We start from the raw sequence: 24,436 nt of genomic DNA, 5'->3' as shown, positions 1-24,436 counted from the left end.
CCGCATAGAATAAAAGGCATTTCATCGGAGCCAGGAGCACTTCTGAGGGCTAGCATTATCTAACGTCGATATGTTGCAACCTGAATGAAGTGTAGTAGCCATTTTGTGCCTGAGCACCGTACTAGCCTTTCATTGCAGTGGACAGTATATACACAAGTAAAAACAGTATCAATGATACTATTAGACCAGAATGTTGATTAATAAAGAGTCTTCATTCAATCTAACCCAATAAACCTATGTACGGTGCAGCTGAGCTTTAAAGGTATATGTGGCTTCACAGCATATTTCATACTTAGTGTGGTCCTTCTTAGGTTAAATAAAAATCTTACTTTATACTATACATATAATGTATCCAACTGAAATATCTTTGGAGCTATACAAAATATTCAGTATATAAACTATAAAAAATAATATGGTTTATCCGTGTATCTGTATGAAAACATATGTAATAGCATAGAAAAAATCTCAGTTCCTGAAATGAGATTTTCACAGTGAACTCTTTTGTCCACTGTGGATTAACATGACCACAAAATGTTTTTATGTTCATAGTGTTTAGAAGAAGCCATTTAATTGTCACTAATTATTGGTTATACTGTGTGGGATACAAACCGATACTATAAGATGGACAGAGGTTTAGATGTGCAACAGAATTCACGTTAATGGACATATGAAAAAATCAAATGTGCAAGAGAGACAACGTGCTCACACGTACACCCACACTTTAATGGTTTAATAAGGTTTAGCAAGTGTATTTAATGTTACAGACTACAGTTCTTACATGAGAAAATAACCATTTTTAGGAAAACCTGTAGTGGTTGGGGGTAATGCTTGCCTGTCCAGCAGCAGCAGGATCAACCCTGCTCAGAAACCGCCTCTTCCCCACCCCCTTTTACCCTGTAAATTATAGCAGCACTTTAGCTAATGAAAGAGTTGAAGACCGGGCACTAATAAAAGCCATTAAGTGAATAAAGCACTTCCCCCTCTAACAAAATTAAAGAATCTACCCATTTGGGGAGGGAGGACTCTGTATTAATATTTATGAAATGCGGAACCAGCAGCCCCCCCAAACTCCACAACCCACGTCCAATCCCAGCTTGACCAAGTCCTCCTTGCCACTGCACCTATCCCAAGAGAACATCACCAACCCCTCCTAGCTTGAAGGAGGGGCAGGAGATGGGGACTTGAAGGGTGCTGAGGACGCAGTCAGGACAGTCTGTCTCCAGTAGAGCAAGCTGGAAGACCCCAAGACGCAGCTCAGAGAACCCAGTCGCCTTCGTCGCCCCTCAACTAGCTGCACATCGACTTTGAGGCCAGCGGATGGAAAGGTGGGTTTCTTGCAAAGACCAGATGCTTAGAAGTAACTTTCCAAAGACAGTGGCTGGACTTTTTTTAGTTTTAATACAAAGTAAATTATAACTATCTCGTGTTTGTTTTATTTGAGTATTGACCATTTATAGCATTTTGAACCATAGTTCTTTAAGTCAGATACTTTTAATAATAAGTAGTTGAGAACATTTAAACATTCTTTGGTCAAATTTAGAATTAGATTCTGACTGTTCGAAGACCACGACTGTGGCCGTTCATGTCAAAGAAGAAAGACAAAACACCAAAAAACAAACCAAAAAAAAAAAAACAAGGTAAGAAATCATCCTTATGTATCACAATCATCCATGCATCAAAAACCATCACACCATCCCATCAGCCACACCGCATCTCTTCGAACCATTGTGATTGAAGAAACGGGTCTGTTTCACCGCCACCACCCACCATTCTCAGCCAAAGTGCTCCCATTTTTGTACCATTTGGTCACTACAAGTGCACGGCTTCTCCACTGTGCATTAACATACATCGTGTAATTTCATCTCACAAAGTGGTTCAGTTGCCTGAGCTCAAAGTTGATTATCTCACCATGCCTTCTCATTAGTGAGACGTCCCTGAGGAGCTGTAAGAGACACTAGAAAAGGTAACGAGATTGTCAAACCTTTTAGACAACAGCTGTCTTAGCTTGATGGTATCATGACTCTTGACATTGTGCTCGGTGACTGTTAACATAGTTAGGACTAAAATGTCAGGAGTGGTTGTTTGTCTTTACTCTGAGGACACGGCAGATGTCCTCAGATGGACTACAGCAATGCAGTTCATTGGTGTCACTGGGCACCAAGACTCATTGTTTCAGTCAGTTTCGAGTACATTTCAGAAACAGGACTCTATAAGATGCTGCAGCTCTTAACAAGATCACAGATGAGTTACGCAAACTCTGTTTCCATTGATCTGTTAAAGAACAACCAGTAGACTGATGGAGAATTAATCTGATTACGTGCCCTATCCTCAGGCCTACTGGGAATCTTTTCTTCAAAATGTTGAATATTTGTACCAAAAACATGTTGTTTTTTTTTTAAATGTTGTGTCTGCTTGAGCGGGACGCGAAGGATAGAAGGGTGGGGCATGACGCAGTTTGTGCACAAAAAGGGTGTAGCCCTCTTTTCCGCAGTGACCATGACCTATGACCAATCATTTCTTTTCATTCTACAGATGTTCTTAAATGCAGCCATGGTACAATTCGTTCAAAATCTTTGTGTAAACCAATGGTGACTTTTCTTTTACCAATCATTCCTGCGGTCATGGATTCCCACCCTCATACATTTGGGACATTTTGTCTCTTCGACTGCAGACACCCCCAAATCTTGGGAACTGTCCTTCCGCTTAAGGAACCCAGAAAATATTTAGATAATGTATTTCTTTGAGTTTTCATACTTCACCACACTCAATAAGTATACGTTGTGAAAAAGCAAAGAGTTATATTCTGCTTTACTGTTTTTATTCCCTTATCTTACATTCACACATTCAACTAAGTCTGCTGGACACTGAGCTGGATCCTGCCTTAAATGTTGGGTTTTTGCCCAGGACCCCATTGTGCTTGATCTAACCATGCAGTGCTTCTTCTGTCCATGGTTGTGCCAAGCACCTTGGAGTCTTGTGAGCACTATCTGCCTTTTGTGATCTAAAGACGACTTGGAAAACTCAAATGGACTAAAATGTATGTGCTTGTGTGTTTTTACTTGAAAAATAAAACTTGAACAAACAAAAATTGGGGCAATGATCTTAAATATATCTGGAAAACATAAAGAGCAAGTAGGCGACGTTGAGGTAAAGATACAAAAGGATGTCATCGTTTTATCTCATGTATGCTCTAATTTCTTTTTTATTTCTTCTCATGATGTACTTCAATATAAAAAAACTGCAATCAATAAATATCATCTAAACATATTGTGTGTTTTGCTGGCACCATTTTTTTTCATCTTCTATAAATTGGTTAAAAAAAAAGGTGCGAGCGAGTTTCGAATGGAGTGATAGCATTCATATGGATAAAGCAATAATTTCCACAAAAGCTGGTTGGTTCCAATTGTGGCAGATTTGTGGAAACAATCAATTACAGTAAGTGCTCAGTGGCTTTTAACTATGGCTAATAATTCCAGCCAGCTGAGAACATATATTAAAACAGCATGAACACTGCAGACACATTGCACATCTATAAATCAAACCACGAGACAGTACGCAATGTCTAAGGCACACAAGCCGATGTGTTTCAGGCACAGCTTATGTTCTTCAAATGCTGATAACATTATATTAGTCTTGTTTCAGTGCCCTGTTACTTATATTTCTGTCTGTGTTGTACAATAAATCAAATCACAAGTAGTGCATTTAATCAATAAATTTTAAGTGATAAAAAAAGACTCCTTTCTTTATGACTCGACTGTAATTAATTCAGTCTTCATTCCTCATTTTGTGCGCTGCAGGCATAAGATGATAACATACACTATAAAATATTGTGGTAAGATTGTTTGCCTGGAATCACTATAAAAAACATTACAGTGCAGCAGTCTGAGTGCCTGGTGTTACATTGTACTGAGTCAATGTGCTCAATCAATCCAGTATTTCCAGAAAAATACACGTGCTTTCATTTGAGAAATGCAATGTTGCCAGCAGCACGTACTTTGAAATGATAAATATTATTGCTGCTGATGTAATGCTATTTTTATTTTTTAGAATTGCACTGTCACTGTGGCTGGGTTGTGCTATATTACTTCCTCAGTTGTAGTTTTTGTGCTACATACAGCAGCTACCACCGTTTTAAATGCAATTTATTAAATGAAGCTCAAATGCACAACACCAGGACCCTGAAACTGAAGAATTCAATTAAAGCATTTTTAATTTTAGTATTTACAGTTCCCCTAATAAAACAAGTCTCCTGTGAGACTGAATGTCTACATAAACCAATGCAACCAAATTTAGAGACAGTGTGCAGACACTACGGCAAATACATCATCTCCTGTCTCTAATATGAAAGTAACCAAGTGCAAAACAGCTGTTACAATTGGAACATGGTACATTCAGTTTAAAACCTGTATTGATGTGCAACATAGTTGTTTAGTCAGTATATTTGACCAGTCGAACAGACGGTGCTCCCAGTAAACCGTGAAGCTTCTCTGTGAGGTTCGTCACTGACCTTCTGTGCAGACAGGGTTTACAGATTATCCCATTAGACTAGACTACAGTTGCTGCCTTGCATAAACAGAGGGCTAATCACCTTCCTCTCTACCAAGACTGGGTCAAAACAGAGTGCTCTCCAAGCAACAGCTGAACACAGTGAGATATTTTTATTTGATCTGATCAGTCGCTCTTCCAATTCAGTAATTTTTAAAATACAGAGCCTTACAAGTGCATCAGTTCATATCCACATGATCACTTTTCTGTTGCTAAAGTAATTCACATGGTAGTTAATCACAACTGTTATACTGAGAGAAAAAAAAAGGACAATGAGAACTTCAGATAACGGTATAAAAATGGTACATTCTCAAGCTGAATATTAGCAATTGTTGCATACCACTTATTTAATTGGGTTAAGGTTTTGTTTGACCGCACAAGATAAATATCAAAAACAAACATTTTGTTTCGACTTTACATTTGACATATTTTTTAATTAAAAAGCAGGAAATGTTTCTCACCAGAATAGAAGTATTAAATACAAAGACTTTTGACACAATGGGGATACTACTTTTCCCACAATGTACTGCTTCAGCAACAGTTAACTGCCACGGATTCACTCCGATGTACCACATATGAATACGACATTACATTATAGTACAAGATGAGATGTGTTTCACAAATTATTTCAAGATATTTGCACCAGAATGTCAGGCTGTAAACACTGTACTTTATTAGGAGATGTTTTATTCCACAGCACACGGTGCTCTTTGTACATTCATAACACCTCCTGCGAATAGTTAATTACAAAATCAGGAGGCTCATTTGGAAGGATGAATTCTATGTCGTATCAGAAACCACATTAATAAAACAAGTTTAGAATGGCGCCACGTGATCTACAGGAACATAAACAAAAAAAAAAAAAAACACTCCAAACAAACAAACAAACAAACAAAACATATTCTTAAATCCAGTAGTGCAGACTAAAGTGACAGCTGTTACCACTGGGATTGACCAATTCAGTTCTGAGCTGAAAAGGTTTAACATTTTTATACTAGTATCAAATACAAATGGACTGTGATGTGGCACAAGTGCTGTATATTACTCTTAGAAGGAAAAACAAAACAAAACACTGGTTTATTGAAATGTCTCTCTGTGGGGTTACCTTGCTGGAAGCGCATTAGTACCATTGTTTGAGGATTTTTGTGGTTGTTTTAAGACACTATGCCCCTAATGCTGAAGGACTGGTTTATATTTAGAAGGCTGTTTTGTTAATGTTGGCGGTTAAGAGCAATCAGACAAACATGGTGAGACAGACAGCAAACCAAGTTTTTTTTCTGTTAAATTAATTTTTTTCATTTCTGTAGACAGATTTTCCAACAGCATCTTTTTTTTTTTTTTTCATTCAATTCATCCCATCCAGTAATATGAAATTCAGTCTCTCCTGCTGCAAGCCAAAAGGAAGCCAGTTGCTTTAATTCCTTGAAATGAAGAAACATATTAGAAAGTGTTCCCCAGAGAGGCCCCAGTTCTTCATCTGCCTCAGGTATAGTTTTATGTTTATGTGATAATGTTGACCAGGCGTCAGTCAGAGTTTCTGTTCTCCAATACTGCACAACAATTTCAGCGACATTCCCCTGAAATCACACCACAGACGCTAAAACAGGCATGTCAATCCTGGCGGTCTGAACTGCCTTTAAGCTTAAGTCTAAACTGAGAACAACATCGCTTTGGCAAAAAGCATCTGCACGGTTAGGAATTTGTCTCGATATTATCAATGGTTGCAGGACATACATCATCATCAAAGGAGACAAAAAATGCCATGTTGCTTTGGCTAAGCAAACACTGTGCCAAGGCGAGCAATCTGGATGATAATTTCCATGGCAACAATTCCTCCAAAGAACAGTAATGCTGCCACCAACACAGTGCATTGTTCTTGTGACATCTCATCTACAACCTACATAAACAAAGTCTATGGAGGGACTTCCACAATATGTGTATTTACTCTATGTAGGTTGCACGGTCCATTTGCAGTTCAATCAGTGTACCCAAAGTGTTGGGGTTGGAGGGTTCGATTTGGGTTCAAGTGCAAATGAAAACACAGCAACATAACCCCTCCATAAAATTACCATCTCAAGCATATATTTGCCCAGGTCCACCTGTGTGTGGATTTTCTCCACTTAGACGCTCCTGGCTCGGCTGGCGGCTTGTATCACTGGATTTAATGACACCTGCATAGTCATGGATTCCCACTTCCAAGTTCTTCGCCCTCAAGGCAGCAGTATGTAGCTTCTCTAGAAAATCAGGCATACCTACCAGGTACAAAGGGAGAAACTCCGTATTATGAAGGAAGAACACACATTCTCATACATTACGAAGTACTATTTGAGGAACAAAATACATTTACAAAGTATAAAAATGCTAATAAATCTGAATGTAACAGCAAGTAAAACATGGTTCCCCCACAATGATATATAAATCATTATACAAAACCCTAATCAGCTTCAACTAGAAAGAAGAGCTCACCACTCGACACCATCCAGCTCAAACAGTAACGAGGAAATACAGTCTGAGGGTCGTCACTATAAGTCAGCAGGTAATCGAATCCATTCTGTTGAGAAAAACATAAAGTCAGAGTCAGTGGATACAAAGCACAGAATGCTGAATGCAAGATATATTAAGGCATTTATTTGTGTAGCAACACATTAACCACAAACCTCATCGAAGGACCTGTGAGGGCGAATGACCATCTTTGACTGATATGAATGGACTCTCACAAATTCCTGAGTCTCTGGGACTCTGGGATGCTGCACAGCTCTGAACAACAGAATGACATATTTCAGATTTATGTGACATTGTTCAACTAGCTATTTATCAAAACCTCCAGAAAGCTATATTTTTAAAGTCCCACCTGGATACCAAGATCATCAGGTTGTTGTTGACATCAACAAAATAGCGGCGTACATACAAGTAGTCCCTTGAGTACATGGGGTACTGTGAAAGGAGATTAAACAAGATTATATAAACAAGAATATAACCTGGCTAATAGTTTCTCTTGACAAACTATCACTGCAGCTGTGAGAGTGTGGTTGGATGAAAAGGGAAAATGTGCCCCCAAAAATAGCATCATCAATACAGGAATAATGGTAATCAACAGAAACTCACAGGAAAATGTGTAGCCCAGTGCACAACTTCAGAGCCTGTAGCAGCATCTCGGTCCACCACTTCGAGCTTGATAACCAGAGAATCCCACTTTTTCCTGTACTCTGTATCAAGCTGGAGGAAAGGGGAAACAATAGGTCAAGACTAAGGAACTAATTACATTACACTAAATGCTACAGCGGATTTGACACTGCACATTTACAACACTAACATGTAGCTTGTGCAAGAGCTGATGAGTAACGGAAATGTAATTAAAGTGGTCATGCCTGTAAATATGCCACATACACAACCCGTGAATACAACAGCCGATGTGTCTGATGAAGTCTGACTTCAACTTTATTTACTCCAAATTTGTTTTGCAGCTAGGTCACGTTGCTATAAATATCAAATCTGCATCCACTTTATTTTCAGTTAAATATAAATGCATAGCTGTAATTGTATTCAATTAATACAAACATTTCCATCATCTGAAACTTCAAGAATGAGACGGCTTTTGACTATGTGTTTACTGTGACTGAAATATACATTTAAAAAGACTGTACCTGTACGTTGAAAAACTGTCTTGGTGTAACATCACTGTAAGAGCCCAATACTGCGAAGAAAACAAAGAAAGGATGTCGAATCATATCCATATTAACACAAATAAAGGAAACACTCGAAGCACAAAACCAAAGAAGGTAAATGTGTGTTTTATCTGTGTTTCAGGAACCTGGTTAAACATGTGAGATTGTGTTGGCTGACCTCTGTATTCATAAAGGTGACTGTTAGGAATAGGCCGCCTCCAAACTCTAAAATCCTTCTTCTCCATCACAATTTCCCAGCTTGGATCTTGCTGTCCAGTCATAGTCCCAGAGGATGTGTTTAGACATTTTGCTGGCTCCAGTGTCTGCAACTCTAGTCCACACCTTGAAATAGGATGCAAGTATCAAGATAAGTCATTTAGTATGGTGCACAGCCGACATTTAAATGATAGTTAAATTAACAGAAACAAAGCTCTACACATATGCATGACTGATAAAGGAAGAGAAGTGTATGAAACATATAAGCAAGGTTCTGCAAAACAGCTTAAATGCTCTTCTGCATAGACTCTAATGGCAATTTGCTGATGGTGGTGAGGGTTCTGTGTTTCCAATACTGTATCACTCTAAACAGAGATGCATACGCATGAGAGTTTAAAGAAAGATGTCCAACCTGTGGATTTCCTCATCTTTGATCTTCTCATTTTCCCACATGAAAACTCCAGCCAGGGCCGCAACAAGTTTCCCACTGGGGGCGTGCTTGCTCTGAAACCTGCGCCATATGCTCCCAACCAGGGTCCACCTGGTGCGCTCGGAGTACAGGTTGGAGTAAAGCTCGCCAATCTGGCAAGCACGTCGGAGCCTGTGTCCGGTCACAAAGCTGCAGTGGTCTGCAAATATGGAGAGCAATCCTTTCCTCTTCTGGCCAGAGCTCACGGTCTCACTGGCATCGACACCTGCCCTCTTGAGCCAGGACAACAGCAGGCCTGTGCTTCTGCTTAGCCATGGGACCCTCTCGAGCTTGTCTCTGCCCTCCTCGACAGTCCGCCTGAATGACCTGCAGCTCTGAAGCCTCATTGCATGTGCACCAAACTCACAGATCGGACGACGGGGCACAGAGTGAAACATGACAGCTGTGACCGTGACACAAGTTCCCAAAGACAAAATCAATGCTAAAGGAAGCAAAGTGCAGCGGCTAGCTAGCGTATTTCGATGCTAAAGTTAATGCTTTATGGTTATGCACCATGCATTACGTTTATAAAGGTGATTATATGGACTTCTGGCTAGTAAAGGTCATACTTTTACACTGGCTTTAGGTCAGCATAGGTTATTGAGCTGTCTACGAACATGCGACATGTCACATTAGCATTACGGTAGCTAACGTTATCTGTTAACGGTCTTTTAGTGCGACACGAACAAAGTACAACCCATATTACATCCAGCTCCTATTTCTGAATATCCGAAACTCTAATAACTGTCCTGAAAGCTTGATCACCTATTATAACCTATCCCGACACAATTGTCTACCTGTGTATCTTTCCAGGAGACAGCCTCACGTTTTTCAAACTCTTGCAATGCATTTGACCTCCTCTTCCTACTCTTACAGTCACTCGGAAACCCCGCCTTCCAAACCCTGAAACCAGCGCTGATTGGGTGTTTGTTGTTGTAGACTAAATATAATTGGTCCATGAGGTAGTCCGTCTTAAATCTAGCAGCGCAGGAACTAGCATGTACGGCTGTCGGGTGTGGTCCAGCCCCTCGACCATGAAGATCCCTCTTCAGCGTTCACATTGAACTGAGATCAGATTTAGCGTTTCAGCTTCTTGAGTTAGCTGTTGTAGTGCAGGACGACTTCAGTCCAGGATCAGCGTTCAACTAAAAACTGAAGCCAGACTGGAAAGAGGAAGTCGAAGTCGACAGTCAGTGTCGCTGTTTCAATCCAAAGTCACCAGTATTAGCACGATTCACCACGTGCTTTTACGTACATAGGTTTCGAACACGTGTCGCACCTTTGTGTTATAACGTGTGGGCCACCCTGGTCCTAGAGAACCACAGCACTACTTGTTCTTCAACTATCCCTGCCTTTACAGCTTTTGATTGAATGAACACACCTGATCCAGCTAATCAACTTATGAAGGGCATATAGATGTCAAACCAACAGGCCTACGGCTCTCCGGAACCACGGCTGCTTGTTATGTTATAACCAACCACATTTAAGGATAGGATGGATTTGTGTATGTGCTGAAGAGTAAAAATACTGTCATCCAAGGATTTAACCCATTCTACAGTGCCTATAAAGCTATTGAGACTAAAAGTTATTTATTTATTTATATTTGAAACTCGCCTGCGACAGCTAAATTAGAAAATTGCCTGAAGCAGTTAAAAGATAAAGATGTAAAATGTAATATTAAACTAATGTACGCCAGATGGCGCCGTTCAATCATGCAGAGAACACTGTTGCTCTAGGAGCACACTGGAGGCTGTACGTGTGTTATAAACTCTGTTCAAAGTTACAGATTACCCATATTATGCTTAAAAATAGATATGCGAGCGCATCTGGCTCATTGGGTTTGACTTATTGTGTACACTCAATTCAGCAGTGTTTTTCTTTTTATTATTATTATGGTATCATTATGCTCCCCAGGAATCAATGGAAGCAAGCCTGTACATGCATTGCATTGCATTTTCTTTGTCTAACCCTGCCATTCATTCAGCTATTTGTTTAAACATTTTGTGCAGCGAGTGAGGCGTCAAATATCTCTATAAACTTTATATTCCAAAGGTAAGAACCTAAATGTTTACACACTGTATCTTTCCTATGACACAGTGTCATTGCATTAGGTTCGCGTAATTTACCCATCCAGCAACCACATGCAACCAGCAGCATTTACAGTATATGGAAGTCATGAGAGTGTTGCTCATCAGAGTTTGAAAAATGTTAGTTTCATAAGACTATGAGCCAAGATGTTTTGAAAAGACTTGTGTAAACATCTAGCATGTGCTTTTTAGTTTACTTATCTCTTATCTCTAAACCAAACTACTAAATCACCTTTTTCTTCAGTTTTTTCTTAATTCAGCATAAACTTTAAAATAAAGCTCCGCATCTTGTATTCATAATATTGTATTAATTCATCTGTTTGATCGATTTAATAGCATAATCGTGCCTCGTGGCGTGGGAGCGATCACAACATTGGTACAGTCACATTATAATGTAATCTTTGGTTAAGATGCGGTGATGTTTCTGTAACGGGCCCCTGGCTACTGGAAAGGGAGGAATTTATGTGTTGTTATTAGTGGGAGTAACTTCTAGGTAGGAGTTAAAGAAGACGCAGATGAAACCCTTTCAAGTCACGAATGCAGTTCTGGAATTTTCTGGTTTTTAAACTGGGGTACAGCAGCTGGGAGCGCCACTCCTTCCTTTGCGAAATGCTGCCTTCAGGTGCTGCTCGGACAAACAAAATGAACTATAGATTAGTGGCAAGGACTTATCATGATTCTCGAAAGAGGTGACGTCAAGGTCCATTTAAGTGTAATTTAATATAAATTAATAAGTATGTGTGTTCACGTTATTATCGTATGTAGGCATAGATGAATAATGAGTGTGTGTTCAACTGCGAAATCCTCAGTCTCCTCGTTGCTGCCACTGAAATGCACATTGTGGCTGCTAATCAGCTGTATTTTTGCTACGCTTATTGAATACTCGTTTCATTCAGCATATCACGTCTCTGTCGACGAATGCAGTAAAAGAACAATAACTAAAGAAAACCACTTTTGTTAGATGGGTGAATGTTGTTATCATTTCCGGTCGAGCGCACTTGAATGAATGACAAGTCTTGTGCAGTGCAGTCAACACCACCACCGCCGGGCGTTTTCCTGCACTGTTTCAAAGTGACATTGTGTCTCATTAAGCAGTTGGTATTATGGGTTTATTTCTGTTAGGGTCCACGAGGTTTGAAATGTAGAACGCGACAATTTATGTTTTCTAAAATAAAAACAAACAAACAAAAAAACAGAGATGGATTACATTATTTAGTTTGTGTCCGTGTGCTGACCTGTTGAAATGTATTATATTACGTCATCAAAGGTGTTGTGTAGGCCAATAATGACTTGATCTGTAACTGTAGAAGTTCAATAAATATATAGGGCAAGAGCAGCACAAAGAACAACAAATCCCTGCTCTGTCTTGTAGCAGAGTAGGAGCATTAAAAAAAAACAAAAAAAACATTTGAATTAATAATTGTTGTATAGATGTTTACAGCAAGTATGATCTATTTGAACTAGATTTTGTTGCTTTGTAGCCCACTAAAGTGAATACTGCATGAAGAGCTTTACTTATATTTTTTTTAGCATGCTTTTACTTAAATAAAGCATGAGTAAGTATAAAGCAGGATATATATATATATATATATATATACGTGCTTCAAAGATTAGACTTAATGCTTGACTAAAGCACTTTGCTACAATCCACCACTATACACAGCTACACAGGCCGACATGCAGGTAGGTAACGTACACTGCAGGTATTGAACGTAGCAGGACGTGAGTGCTAGTGGTGTTTGTGAGTAGAAATGAGGGAATGCAGAGAAAAGTAAATGCTGTAACTGGAGACTCCGCGGTGAGCTGGGACGCTGCACTACACCCCTGCGTGAGCACATGATGCGTTGAAGAAAGGTGGGGTGGAGTGTTGATGACAGCTGGGTGGAGGCGGGGGGAGGGGGCGGGACTTATCGTAGAGACAGCCAATAAAAAAAAAGGAGCCCCCGCCCGCAGCCCATACCGGCACGAGCAAGTTCTACACATGCGGCAGCGGAGTTTCTCATTCAATTTGAGACGTTTCTGGATTTTAAAAGAGGGATTTATTTCACATCGAATCTGCTAGGCATACACGCGTTATTTATTTTAAACTCGAGGCAGTTTTGTGAGTGGGTTATATTACATAATCCGTTTAATTTTTCATTATCCCGCGCGCGCTATTGTAACGGTAGGGTCGGTGCGCGCGCGCTAATTAGCTTACTGGCTAGCAAGAGCGATTCTTAAAGGACTGACAACTGCAACGTGTGGTGAGTTTTATCCCTTCTTTATGTCGTCTGTCTTTGCAAAGGGCTCCTTATAATTTAACGTCGTTCGCAGACCACCACAACTGAGGTTAACGTCATTATTCCGTGTTGACGTAAAGCTAATGCTTACGCTAGCGTGAGTGAGAAACCATTGTGCTCCGTGGCTAACTACAACACAACTGATGCGAAGGGTCCGTTAGTAAAAAGCTAAAACAGACACTTGTGTTGTTAACTCAAACCAAGCTTTTGTTTCACCTGGAGCTGATTGTGGTTGTTAGTGGTTGGCTTAGTCTGTGTTAACATGTGACCCGAAGCAAGGTTAACGACCCAGACCGTAAGAAAACGGTGATTTGCACTGATGTTAAGCTAACATCACTTGGGACGTCATTGAAAGTAGCTCGACGGTGACTGCCCGGTCGGTCGGTCGTAGTACCGCATCTGTGGCTTGGGTTCCCCAAAGTGAGTCACATCCGGTTGCGTCCTCCTTTACCAAGAGTAGGAAAAAAGCACGGAAAACATGGGTGAAATGGTACAAAATAAGCCCAGTAGCCATTATATCGACTGCAACTGCAAATGAAAGACTTAGCGACCAGTCTAGACCGGTCGAGCTGTTTCTACATGTGCGAATAGGGCTCAATGAATGGACGACGACACGTGCACACGTAAGACAAAACTGTGATGTCTTCTGGAGACGAGGCACTGTTTAGCTCCCATCGGCCACAAAAGAATAATGTATAATAAAAAAAAGTGACGTATCTGTGTCAAAATCGAGGACGTTAGTGGTAATAAAATCGCGGGTCCCGTTCTGCGGCACTTACAAAAATGGCTTCCCATTGGGCTGTCAGAGGTCGTTCTTCCGGATTAAACGTTTACTATGGATTTTTTTTTTTCCACCTATCTAAGATTACCCTGTCTTATGCAATTTTTAGACAGTGTGACTGTCAACACTCATTTCACTTTCGTGCTTTATCCGTGTCAGTATCTTTGCTGTGTGTTTTTTACGAAAATAAAAGTGGTTATCAGCAGGAACAGTTGGTGAAACTGTCTTTTTCTGTCTTTTTCAGGATGTACCCCTGCTCATCTGCAGTTACAGTTGCACAATGGCTGTCTATTCAAACTGCTTAATAGCACAGTACCCAAAGAACAGCGACATATCTAGTTTGATTACAGGATAGCAATACGCCCTCACTATACCTCTATTTACCTTATTTGTTTTCTGGTTAGTCCCAGGAAAACCTTTACAAGTTTGCACTGTTAATTCTCAGAAATCCTGTTAAGGCAGGTGAGCCTAAGTAGAAGCTAATTATTTATTTTAACTTGTACCTCTTTATTTTACTAGCTGCTGTTTAAATAGCATTATTTAGAAAGTAATTTTGACAGGCATTCATTCCCTTTAAGATTGTGAAGCAAACCCTATATAGCCCGCAATCATGGTTTCAACAACTGCAACTGCAACTGCAGTCATACTCGCCACTACAGTAGGACTGACAAGTCAGGGCCAAACTGCGCTGACAGATTACATGTGGCTGCTGATTGTCGGCTTCATCATCGCCTTCATCTTGGCCTTTTCTGTGGGTGCCAATGATGTTGCCAACTCATTTGGCACAGCTGTTGGCTCTGGAGTGGTCACCTTGCGACAGGCATGCATCCTGGCCACAGTCTTTGAAACTTTAGGCTCTGTGCTTCTGGGGGCCAAAGTGAGCGAAACTATCCGTAAAGGTATCATCGATGTGGGCATGTACAACGGCTCTGAACACGTTTTAATGGCTGGATCTGTCAGTGCCATGGTTGGTGAGTATCTGCAGCTTATCTTGGCATGTAATTAAACGTGTGGTCACTGAACTCTGTGAACAGAACTCGGTGGCGTGTAGGCCTTGACATTTTGGTTCTTACAACTAAAAAAATGCTGATGTCAAGCCAGCTTCTGTGAATAGGGCAGTTACTGATCATGGAAATTGGTAATTTTTTACTTGAGTTTAATAAATGAATCATTAAATAGGAAAATTGACCAAACTGTATTTTTTGGGTGAAATGTCTGATTTCAGATGTCAAAATAAGCAATAAATAATTCCTATGACTACTTCAAATGTTTAACAGGTTTTTAACATTTACCAGTTTCTACAGTACTTTGACTTTACAAGGAGACAATCAGACTACTGAGTTGTAAAAAAAAAAAAAAAAAAATTTAAGTTGTCAGCAAAGGTATTTAGAAAAGCTTGTTTTGAGGTCAACATCTTGTCTAATTTGATCAATACCTTTTATCATTAGGTTCTGCTGTGTGGCAGCTGGCCGCTTCCTTCCTTAAGCTCCCAATTTCTGGAACACACTGCATTGTTGGTGCTACCATCGGCTTCTCGCTGGTTGCCAGAGGCCAGCAGGGCGTCAGATGGTTGGAACTGCTTCGTATTGGTAAGTCAGACACTTTAATCAGCTGATCACAAAAAATGTCCACATGGTTTGGTTGAATTTCATTAGACCATATTAAATTAATGTCTAGGTGTTACTGGTTGTGCATGGTGTATAATACATTAGCCACTGATCTGTTTCTGATTCTCTTTAATTGACTACTGGATCTGGAATTGTGGATCTGGAAGCTGAAATGCAGACTTGGAGTTAAACCCACAGAAAACAGAAATATGAGAGTTTTATTTTTTAATATTGTAATGGGATGTTCTGATGGAATTGACCATCAATTGTCATTTTTCACCACATGTAGCAATTTACTCAAAGCTTTACAGCAATACACACAAGGAGAGCTATTGTTTTAAGAGTTGAAGTGTAAATTATCATCTTGACTATCCACATGACTTAGTGTTGTAGCTGTGTTGCCAAAATAACCAAAGAATGTCTACTTTACAAAGAAATGAATGTTACTACCTTATAGTCAAATGTATCAACTGCTAAAGCTGAGATGTAAACTGAGTTGAGATTTCTTGTTTAGACCCGACCCGACTGTTCGTTTCCAACAGGTATTGCATTTCCTAGAAAAAATGTTTCAAGGAAGATTAGCAGAATGTCTTTGTACAGTCCTGTGAAACCTGATCACATGTTACTTCTTAGTTACAATAGTGCTATTAAAACAAGGCTTGTCCTTGATTTCGTTGCTTGTTATAATTTCAACACTTGCCATAGACAGAATTTTTATTATGGTTTAACAGATTTGTCACTGATTACATGTATACTAAACTGCAGTTTCTTTTTATTTTTTAGTTGCTTCTTGGTTCCTGAGTCCTCTTTTATCTGGAATAATGTCTGGCATTGTTTTCTACTTTGTACGCGTGTTCATCTTACGCAAGGTAAGCTGGCTGATTCCAGTTTTGTGTGTGTGTGTGTGTGTGTGTGTGTGTGTGTGTGTGTGTGTGTGTGTGTGTGTGTGTGTGTGTGTGTGTGTGTGTGTGTGTGTGTGTGTGTGTGTGTGTGTATGTGAAACCTTCCTGTGTGACATGTTAAGGTCAGTTTCAATTCACTGTATTAGTCCACGCTCAAAATGAAATTGAGGAAATGTTTGTTACGTTCAACAAGGTTCAAGTTACCACCATGTCCTTGTTAAGTCATTAACTGTAACCTGATGGCAATACAGAGCAAGTGTTATTCTCACTATAAAATTTGTATTTCTGACAGTGTTTGGTTTTGTCCCTGTAGAAAGACCCTGTACCCAATGGACTGAAGGCCCTGCCTGTCTTCTATGCAATGACAATGGGAATTAACCTGTTCTCCATCATGTACACTGGAGCGCCGGGTGAGTATCATTGTTTCAGTCATTTTGCTCTGCATGCCTGCCTGCAGCCACAGCTTAAAATAAACTGCACTCTCAGACAGCTGGATACCCGCATATATTCCAGACTGAACCAGACACAGGAGCAGTGTTTATTTTAACATGTTTTTGGGCCTCTCTTGCTTGTGGTTGTATGTGGGTCATAGCTGGAATGAAGTTAGAGTGGAGCACAACAGGGAGATTTCTCTTAACTCTTGATGCCACTGTCTGTACCCTTCAGACATGGAGGAGGAAAAAGGAAGTAAAGGGTGGCTGAATGTGGTCATAGTTGTGTGCTGCTCAGAATTAATATAGAAATGCTCTGAATACTTGTTGGTTGTTTGTCTTCATGAAACCTTTTTATTAAATAAGCAACTTTTGCTCCTTTGTTTCTTTTCTCTCTACAGGGCCTAAAAGTTCAAGATGTTAGCTGGCCTGGGCCATTAAATGGCTGCCAGAGGCCAGAGTTTGACCAGATATGGTGTGTTGATGTGTGTCTACACATCAACACACTCAGAGAGGAGAACACTTGTAGTTTCACCATAGTCTATTACCCTGTTTAGTCACAAATTTCTGTAAAGTTGCATTAAGTCCCTTTACTCCCTGTATATGAGGACCTGTATTTGGGTACCTCATAAATATTTTGTGCACTTAAGACAAATTTTCACCATTCAGGCTCCGTGTTAAAGCTTCAAGACTGCTGTGAAAACTAGTGAAACATAATTCTCAAATTCCTGCATCATCAGTCTTCCAATAATGAAACAACAAAAAATATGAATTATAGGTAATTGAGGATCCGTTGTTTAATTTAAAATGTAAGTAGATTTCTAAAAAGTACTATAGTGCTATATTAATAGCATATTCTAACCAAGTTTTCTATTGTGTAGTATTATGGCCAAACAGAATTAATTGCTGATATATGCACTTTAATGCACCAACGCTATCTGCAGCCGACTGAGAACAGTATGTTTGGTTTTCTGCGATAGGACTCAGTGTTCCCCTGATCTAGAGCCTATGATAGTTGTGTGATTGGACACCAGCCATCTCACAGCACATTCCTATACGCAGGACATACACCAGCACTAGAAATTCAAAGTCAGCATGTGCAGAAATTGCCATTTGGTCTGAAGAATTTAAGGGTCAGCTGTTGATCACAGATGACGCATAGTGTGTCTAAGTTCTTCACACCTTATTAATCACTCAGCTGCTGTCAATAGACTTCTAAAATATCTACCCATGAACATAATTCCTCCTCAAGATTACAAGACTTACAACTTATCAGTATAAAATCACTGTCAACTCTTCAAGGCATCTATAGAGATACTATAAACAGTTAATTAATTTTTTACCTTCTGGGAAATGTCACATAAACTGCTACATGTGCTGCTACCTAATTGGCACCCTTCAGCTTTTTCAAGTGCCCTCTAGAAGAACAAACACCTGGTGACACTGGTTGCCCCAGGCACTCCAAACAGTCAACATAACTTATACAATATAGAATAAATGCCCTTTAAAAAAACTTAAGCCATGGTCTTGGGGGATAAATTTCTTTAGAGGCTGTTATTAAATAGTTATTGTGAGGACAGACAATTAGACTTGGATATATTCTCAGTTCTAATGCCTGCTGCAGTTGTCAATTAAGTGTAATACACTGGTGAGTGCTGCTACTTTGTTCTATACAAGAGTAAGGACAAATAAACCAGAAGTTTGTTGCCAAGTGAATCACAACTTCCAACTGTTGGTTGTGGACAGCATGTACAGTAGTTAGGGTGGGGAAAAAAAACAGCAAAAACATGTTCTTGTGCAATGTAGGTCATTGAATACAGGGGTTTCAGGGAGGGGTTTGCATCAGAGCCGTGGTTAAATGTTCCATTTCCTGTGCAGTCCTATTCATCCCACTGCATTGTTGCGGTATAAACCTACCCTTTTGTGTGAGTGTATCAGTCCTCTAGATGCAGGCTAATTTTTTATAAGTCCATTAAGAATTTTCCCTGAGCTCTGTTTTGTTTCCTGGAAAATACTATTCAGTAATATCCAGAACTGTCTAGCTGAATCACACCTGTGTCTCACTTCTGTGAAACATACTGTGACAGAGCTACCGTCTGTTTTTTCCTCTTATGGCTCCTGAAAGGAGAAAGCTTCCATTGCATAACTAAATCAACAGTTAGATGCTCTGCAGTATCATGCTGCAGCGTGACTTTGGAGAGGCTGCACTGTGGACTCGGCCACATTTTCTTATTGTTTATCCTAAACTTCCCATAATGATCTAGAACTAGTAGAGGTTAGGTTTAGGTGCATGGCCAAGGTCACCTCACCAGAGGTGTTGGAATCTTCAGCAGCTTTTGTTATTTTCCAGCCACACTGCTGTCTTGAATCTTCTTTGTATGACAGAAATGACTGTCCCTTGGGAAATTTTAAAGAGTTGCTTTCTGCCTGCCTTTGCTGCATACACATACTTCTGCTGCGTTGGCTTTGCTGCAGGCTTGGCAAGAGAGTGCCTTTATTGCTACAGCTAACAGCTCTAGTGAATGACTCCCCTTTTTTTTTTTTTTTTTTTTTTTTTTTTTTTTTGTTTTGTTTTGTTTTCTTCCTAAATAATGTTGCCTTTTTAAGGAGCTCATTGTCCACGTGTAGTTGTTTCCAGGGATTGGTGTCATGGTGACATTTTGCTCTTTCACCTATAAGGTGTTACATAACATGCTTTCCATATTTAACTGGACATGGCACAATGAAGCAATGCAGTCAACCATTCATGCAATGCTCACAGCTGCAACCAAAGATGGCTGGCTTTGTCAGACGTCTTGAAGTTATGACCCCGTACTGTTTTTCTTACAAACGGATATCCCCCTTCTCCTGACACTTTGTTATCCTGATATAGCCTCAGGTTCCTTTTGTAAATACACATTTTCATGTTAATGTGTTGTTTCTTTTTAAAACAATCCTTTTTCTATTTTTCTCTGTGTATGTCTGGTTCTGTCTGTGACACCTGGTGGTCCCTCAGTGCTTGGATTTGACAACATCCCTTGGTGGGGCATCCTGCTCATCTCATTGGCCTTTTCTCTGCTGACTGGCATTGTGGTCTGGTTTATTGTCTGTCCGCGCCTCAAGAAGAAGATTGAACGTAAGTTGCATGTTTTTGTTGTTTTGTTTGTTTCTTTGTTGGTTGGTTTGTTTTTTTTGTAACCTAATCTTTCTCAAATCCCAGTAGTCAAAAGAAACTGGGAACCATTTAAAAGATGTGCAAACCACTGAATGAGAGGGATTTAGTATTGCAAATGTAACCTTGGGCCTCATTAATCCAGCAGATGGAGCTCAGGGATATTTTGTTTTGTTTATAAAAAACAAAAAAACTAAAACTGTATTATGCTGTAGTGGAGATAGTTCTGAAAACAGCTTTTGTTGAAGGGGAACACTATTCAGCCTTAATGTTGATGGATTTATTGCTCTTCCTGCTGACCTGCTGTTACATTTAGTGGTCTCATGATAAGTTTACACCTGCTTCATTATATTGCTGAATTAAAATGTTATTTACTGAGCTTATTATACCCATATTTATAAAACACTTTTTTGAAAGAGAAGGATCTGGCACTACCTTATGAAAGACTACTTTGCATATTTTTTGAATAATGTCTCATAGAGACATGGCAGGTTTATGTGACCAAACATGAACTGTCTCAGTAAGCTTCCATCTAGACTGTTTAATTGGGTCAAAGTGATCAACTAATTGGTCTTTACCTCCTTGACTAAAATAAGTACAGGTTGGCTTAAGGCATTGACATTTGCAGTGCATGCAGCTGAGGGACTGCTTGAGTTTTGACCAGTTTAGATAATGAAATGTAGCCAACTGAGTCAGAGCTCCTATGATGACTACATAGAAAATATTGTTACTGAGTATCTAATGCACATTAAAACCACGAACACGTGTCATGTGAACCAGTGTGTATTGTGTTGTTAAGTCTTGATGTCTTTTACAAGCCCTTTCATAAGATCATAATCATTCATCTGATCCTCTGAACACAGGTGCTTTCTTTTGAATGTAGGTAACGTGGCATTATGGGATAAAGGTTTTGTTTTTTTTAGACTGGTTATGCAACTCTTAAAGCATCCTACAGCATAGGTTAAAATGAAGTTACATGCTGTGCTCGGATTTCTCTGCTGTATGTACATATGTTTGGACGTGACTTTAGGGATATCTCATTCAACTCCTCCCCTTCTAGGAGATATCAAGTCTTCCAGCCCCTCTGAGAGCCCCTTGATGGAAAAAAGGGAGCTGAGGGAGGCCCACTGTCCAATCCTGAAACAGACTTCCAAGGAGACATCTATGCCTGCCACCACAGCTGTCAATCAAAACCCCTCTGCTCAAACTCAGGCTGCCCCCGAGGAGCGCAGGGTGGCGTTTGACATTGGAGATTCTGATGATGTCGACAATAACAAGGAACACAAGGTAGCATTTGACATTGGAGATTCTGATGACACTGACTACAGCAATGCTAATGGTGGTAAGTGTGCCAAGAAACAACCCCTTATTAGTACATTTTCATATATTTAATAATCTAGTGTGATGTAACTCTTATGCATATAAAAATTTATGATTTTTCACTTTTCTCCTTTTGCCACTTCCTTCAGCCCTCAAACAGGTTCAGTCAAACAACCAGGTTCAGCACAGCAGTGGTTCCACTAATACTCCCCATCAGGTCCAGTTCAACGACCAGGTTCAGTTCCACAATAGGCCAGCACAGATGCCAAGTAACGGTTACAGTCAGTACCACACAGTCCACAAGGACTCTGGCCTCTACAAGGACCTACTGCACAAACTTCACCTGGCCAAGGTTGGTGACTGCATGGGTGAGGCAGGTGACCGGCCAATTCGACGCAACAACAGCTACACTTCCTATACCATGGCTATTATCGGCATGCATGGAGACTTTAAACATAAAGAAGGGGATTTCCGTGCCAGTGAGGATGGCGAAAAGGGCCCAGGGTCAGGCAGCCAGGAAAGGAAACGTGTGCGAATGGACAGTTACACCAGCTACTGCAATGCTGTGGCAGAGCACACAACTCCTGAGGGGCTGGGAGAGGCTGACGTAACACTAGAAATGGGGAAGGAAGATGCAGGTAGCAGCCAAAGCTCTCTGGATGAGGATAGGCTTGATGCAGACAAACCAGAAGTCTCGACTCTCTTCCAGTTCCTCCAAATTCTCACCGCCTGCTTTGGATCCTTTGCCCATGGAGGAAACGACGTCAGGTATGCAGAGTCCATAAAGGTCATATAAAACTTTATTTATATAGCCTGATGGCCCAGTCAGCCTAGTACTTTAGTTTTATTGGTGTATTGCTGGTCACATTTTCAATTATCACAGTTCAAAATCTTCTGCCAGTGTTGTAATAACCTTGTTCTTTCCTCTGCAGCAATGCCATTGGACCATTGGTAGCTCTGTGGCTGGTTTACCAAACTAGTAGTGTGATTTCCAACGCTCATACACCTACTTGGATTCTCCTCTATGGTGGCGTGGGCATCTGTGCTGGACTCTGGGTGTGGGGTCGGAGAGTGATCCAGACTATGGGCAGGGACCTTACCCCAATCACCCCCTCAAGGTACAGACTCCATAGACAGTACAGAACCTGTTTATCCTTAGTCATAAAACCACATCCTCTATAGACATTACCAGTCTTTGAATTTAGCAGTCATGCTCAGAGCCATTTTTCCGCTCTCTCCGTAGTGGTTTCAGCATTGAACTGGCCTCAGCCCTAACTGTCGTGGTAGCCTCAAACATTGGCCTGCCTGTCTCAACCACCCACTGCAAGGTAAGCCAGCCAAACACTGTGGTCTGTGAATGAGACATGAGGAAACTGACTATTTGGTGTGAGGGAGGTTTCAGTAAACAGTCTGGTAGACAGTCCAAATGTGGAGCGACATTCCCTCAATAAAATGTAATATTTTAGGTATGCAGACAGGTCATTTGAAGTTACAAATTAACACAAGATAATCGGATTTATCTGACAACTACTGTGTTTCCAGGTGGGCTCTGTGGTTGCCGTAGGCTGGCTGCGTTCAAGGAAAGCCGTAGATTGGCGTCTGTTCAGAAACATCTTCATGGCATGGTTTGTGACGGTGCCCATCTCTGGCCTGATCAGTGCTGCCATCATGGCCATATTTATTTACGGCATCCTGCCAAATTGAGGCTGAACCCCAAGCAGGGGAGGAGAAAGAATCGGCTCCAGTGCGCACCAAGAGAAAAGTAGAGAAGTTGGAAGGCCAAAATATATCGCTTACCTCAAGCAAACTCCTTTAGATAAAAAAGGAAAAAAGTAGAACTACTTGTAAAAGGACTTGTGATATGGGCCTGTGGTTCTTGGCTGCATCATTTTCAACCTAAAATTTGCTGTTTGTTCCATTTGGGCCTTCCAGTGGGAATCTTGCATTTCTTTGTTCTGACCTGTTTTTTTCATATCTCATTATTCTATTAATAGTTAATATGAAAGTATGAAATGATTTTTCTTATCTAATATTCATTCTTCCATTTTTTTTTTTTTACTTTGCAATTATGTGTATACAACCATTTTGTTTTCACTTTGACACACATTAGACAGAAATGAACAAGTAAATGCAGTATTAGCCTTTTGCAGAGTAACTGTCCAGTCATAAAACATGCTGAAAGTAATGTAAATGCAAAAAGCAGTATTTTAGGTGAAAAAATGAGGTTATTGGTGTGTATGTGTTTGTGTTTCCCCAATTCCAAGTATTTGTTAATGAACTTGTCAGGCTTCCTTTGTTTTTTGTTTTTTAAGTCACTCTGGTATAGAACAAAGTTTACTTTTCAGTTTGTGAATGTCATCTGTTGTACTATTATTTAGTCACATTCAGAGCATTGTAGTTTGTGCCACATAAAGTTACTGTGGTGGAAGCACTGTACACACTGGATGAGGACCTGCAGAATCATATGATATGCTGTATCATTAGCATAAAATGGCAAGAAATGTCAAGCCTGAATCTTTAGTCGGTGGATTTTGCTGTTCACTTCCTTCATCATAATCTCCTGAGGCTTCACGTTTATTATCAGCACAGGCATAAATGCCTGAAATATCTTGGTTACTTGAATTTGGGAAATGTTACAACAGAATGTCAGCTAATGCAAAAATGTGCTCTCAAACAAGACCTTAAGTTTCCTGTTAAAACTTGATTGCATCATCAGTGATGGTTAAATGCTTTAGGCCTGCATCAGCCTTGTTCTGCTAGTTCACCTGGTATCACCTACTTCCCAGTAGGTTTCTCTTTTTCTGTAGAATTTGCATTGGCTCTGGACAGCTGCATTGCTCTAGCTTTCCTCTTTTCCATCTGATATTAAGGTTGTAAGTGAAGAGGAACAGGAACCTAAAAACTGGAAGTTATCCTGCTGGGTGGTGTGGTGTTGATCTGGTCTTTGTTTGAATGAGGGCAGACACTTGTTGCATGCCACCAG

At 40.2% G+C, this 24,436-nt stretch overlaps 2 protein-coding genes across 2 annotated transcripts; one reads left to right on the top strand and one right to left on the bottom strand.

Annotated features, from left to right (window-relative positions):
• Positions 1 to 4,639: 4,639 nt before the first annotated feature.
• stard7 (StAR-related lipid transfer (START) domain containing 7) lies at positions 4,640 to 9,772 on the bottom strand. The gene is made up of 9 exons (XM_026340185.1): positions 9,693 to 9,772; positions 8,839 to 9,298; positions 8,389 to 8,552; positions 8,190 to 8,239; positions 7,651 to 7,761; positions 7,397 to 7,479; positions 7,203 to 7,302; positions 7,012 to 7,096; positions 4,640 to 6,797 (listed from the first exon to the last, which is right to left on the bottom strand). The coding sequence occupies exons 2-9, from the start codon at positions 9,291 to 9,293 to the stop codon at positions 6,619 to 6,621; spliced, it is 1,227 nt and encodes a 408-aa protein (XP_026195970.1). The 5' UTR covers positions 9,294 to 9,298; positions 9,693 to 9,772; the 3' UTR covers positions 4,640 to 6,618.
• Positions 9,773 to 12,941: 3,169 nt separating this feature from the next.
• Positions 12,942 to 23,744, top strand: slc20a1b (solute carrier family 20 member 1b). The gene is made up of 11 exons (XM_026339576.1): positions 12,942 to 13,225; positions 14,287 to 15,013; positions 15,491 to 15,631; positions 16,433 to 16,518; positions 16,865 to 16,961; positions 19,978 to 20,097; positions 21,194 to 21,475; positions 21,603 to 22,221; positions 22,386 to 22,571; positions 22,697 to 22,781; positions 22,996 to 23,744. The coding sequence occupies exons 2-11, from the start codon at positions 14,653 to 14,655 to the stop codon at positions 23,155 to 23,157; spliced, it is 2,139 nt and encodes a 712-aa protein (XP_026195361.1). The 5' UTR covers positions 12,942 to 13,225; positions 14,287 to 14,652; the 3' UTR covers positions 23,158 to 23,744.
• The last annotated feature ends 692 nt before the right edge of the window (positions 23,745 to 24,436 follow it).

Source organism: Anabas testudineus, chromosome 22 (assembly GCF_900324465.2).
Source record: "Anabas testudineus chromosome 22, fAnaTes1.2, whole genome shotgun sequence".
NCBI classification, from domain to species: Eukaryota; Metazoa; Chordata; class Actinopteri; order Anabantiformes; family Anabantidae; genus Anabas; species Anabas testudineus.
Note: the sequence above shows the minus strand (reverse complement) of the source record. Positions and strands in the feature narration are given on the sequence as shown.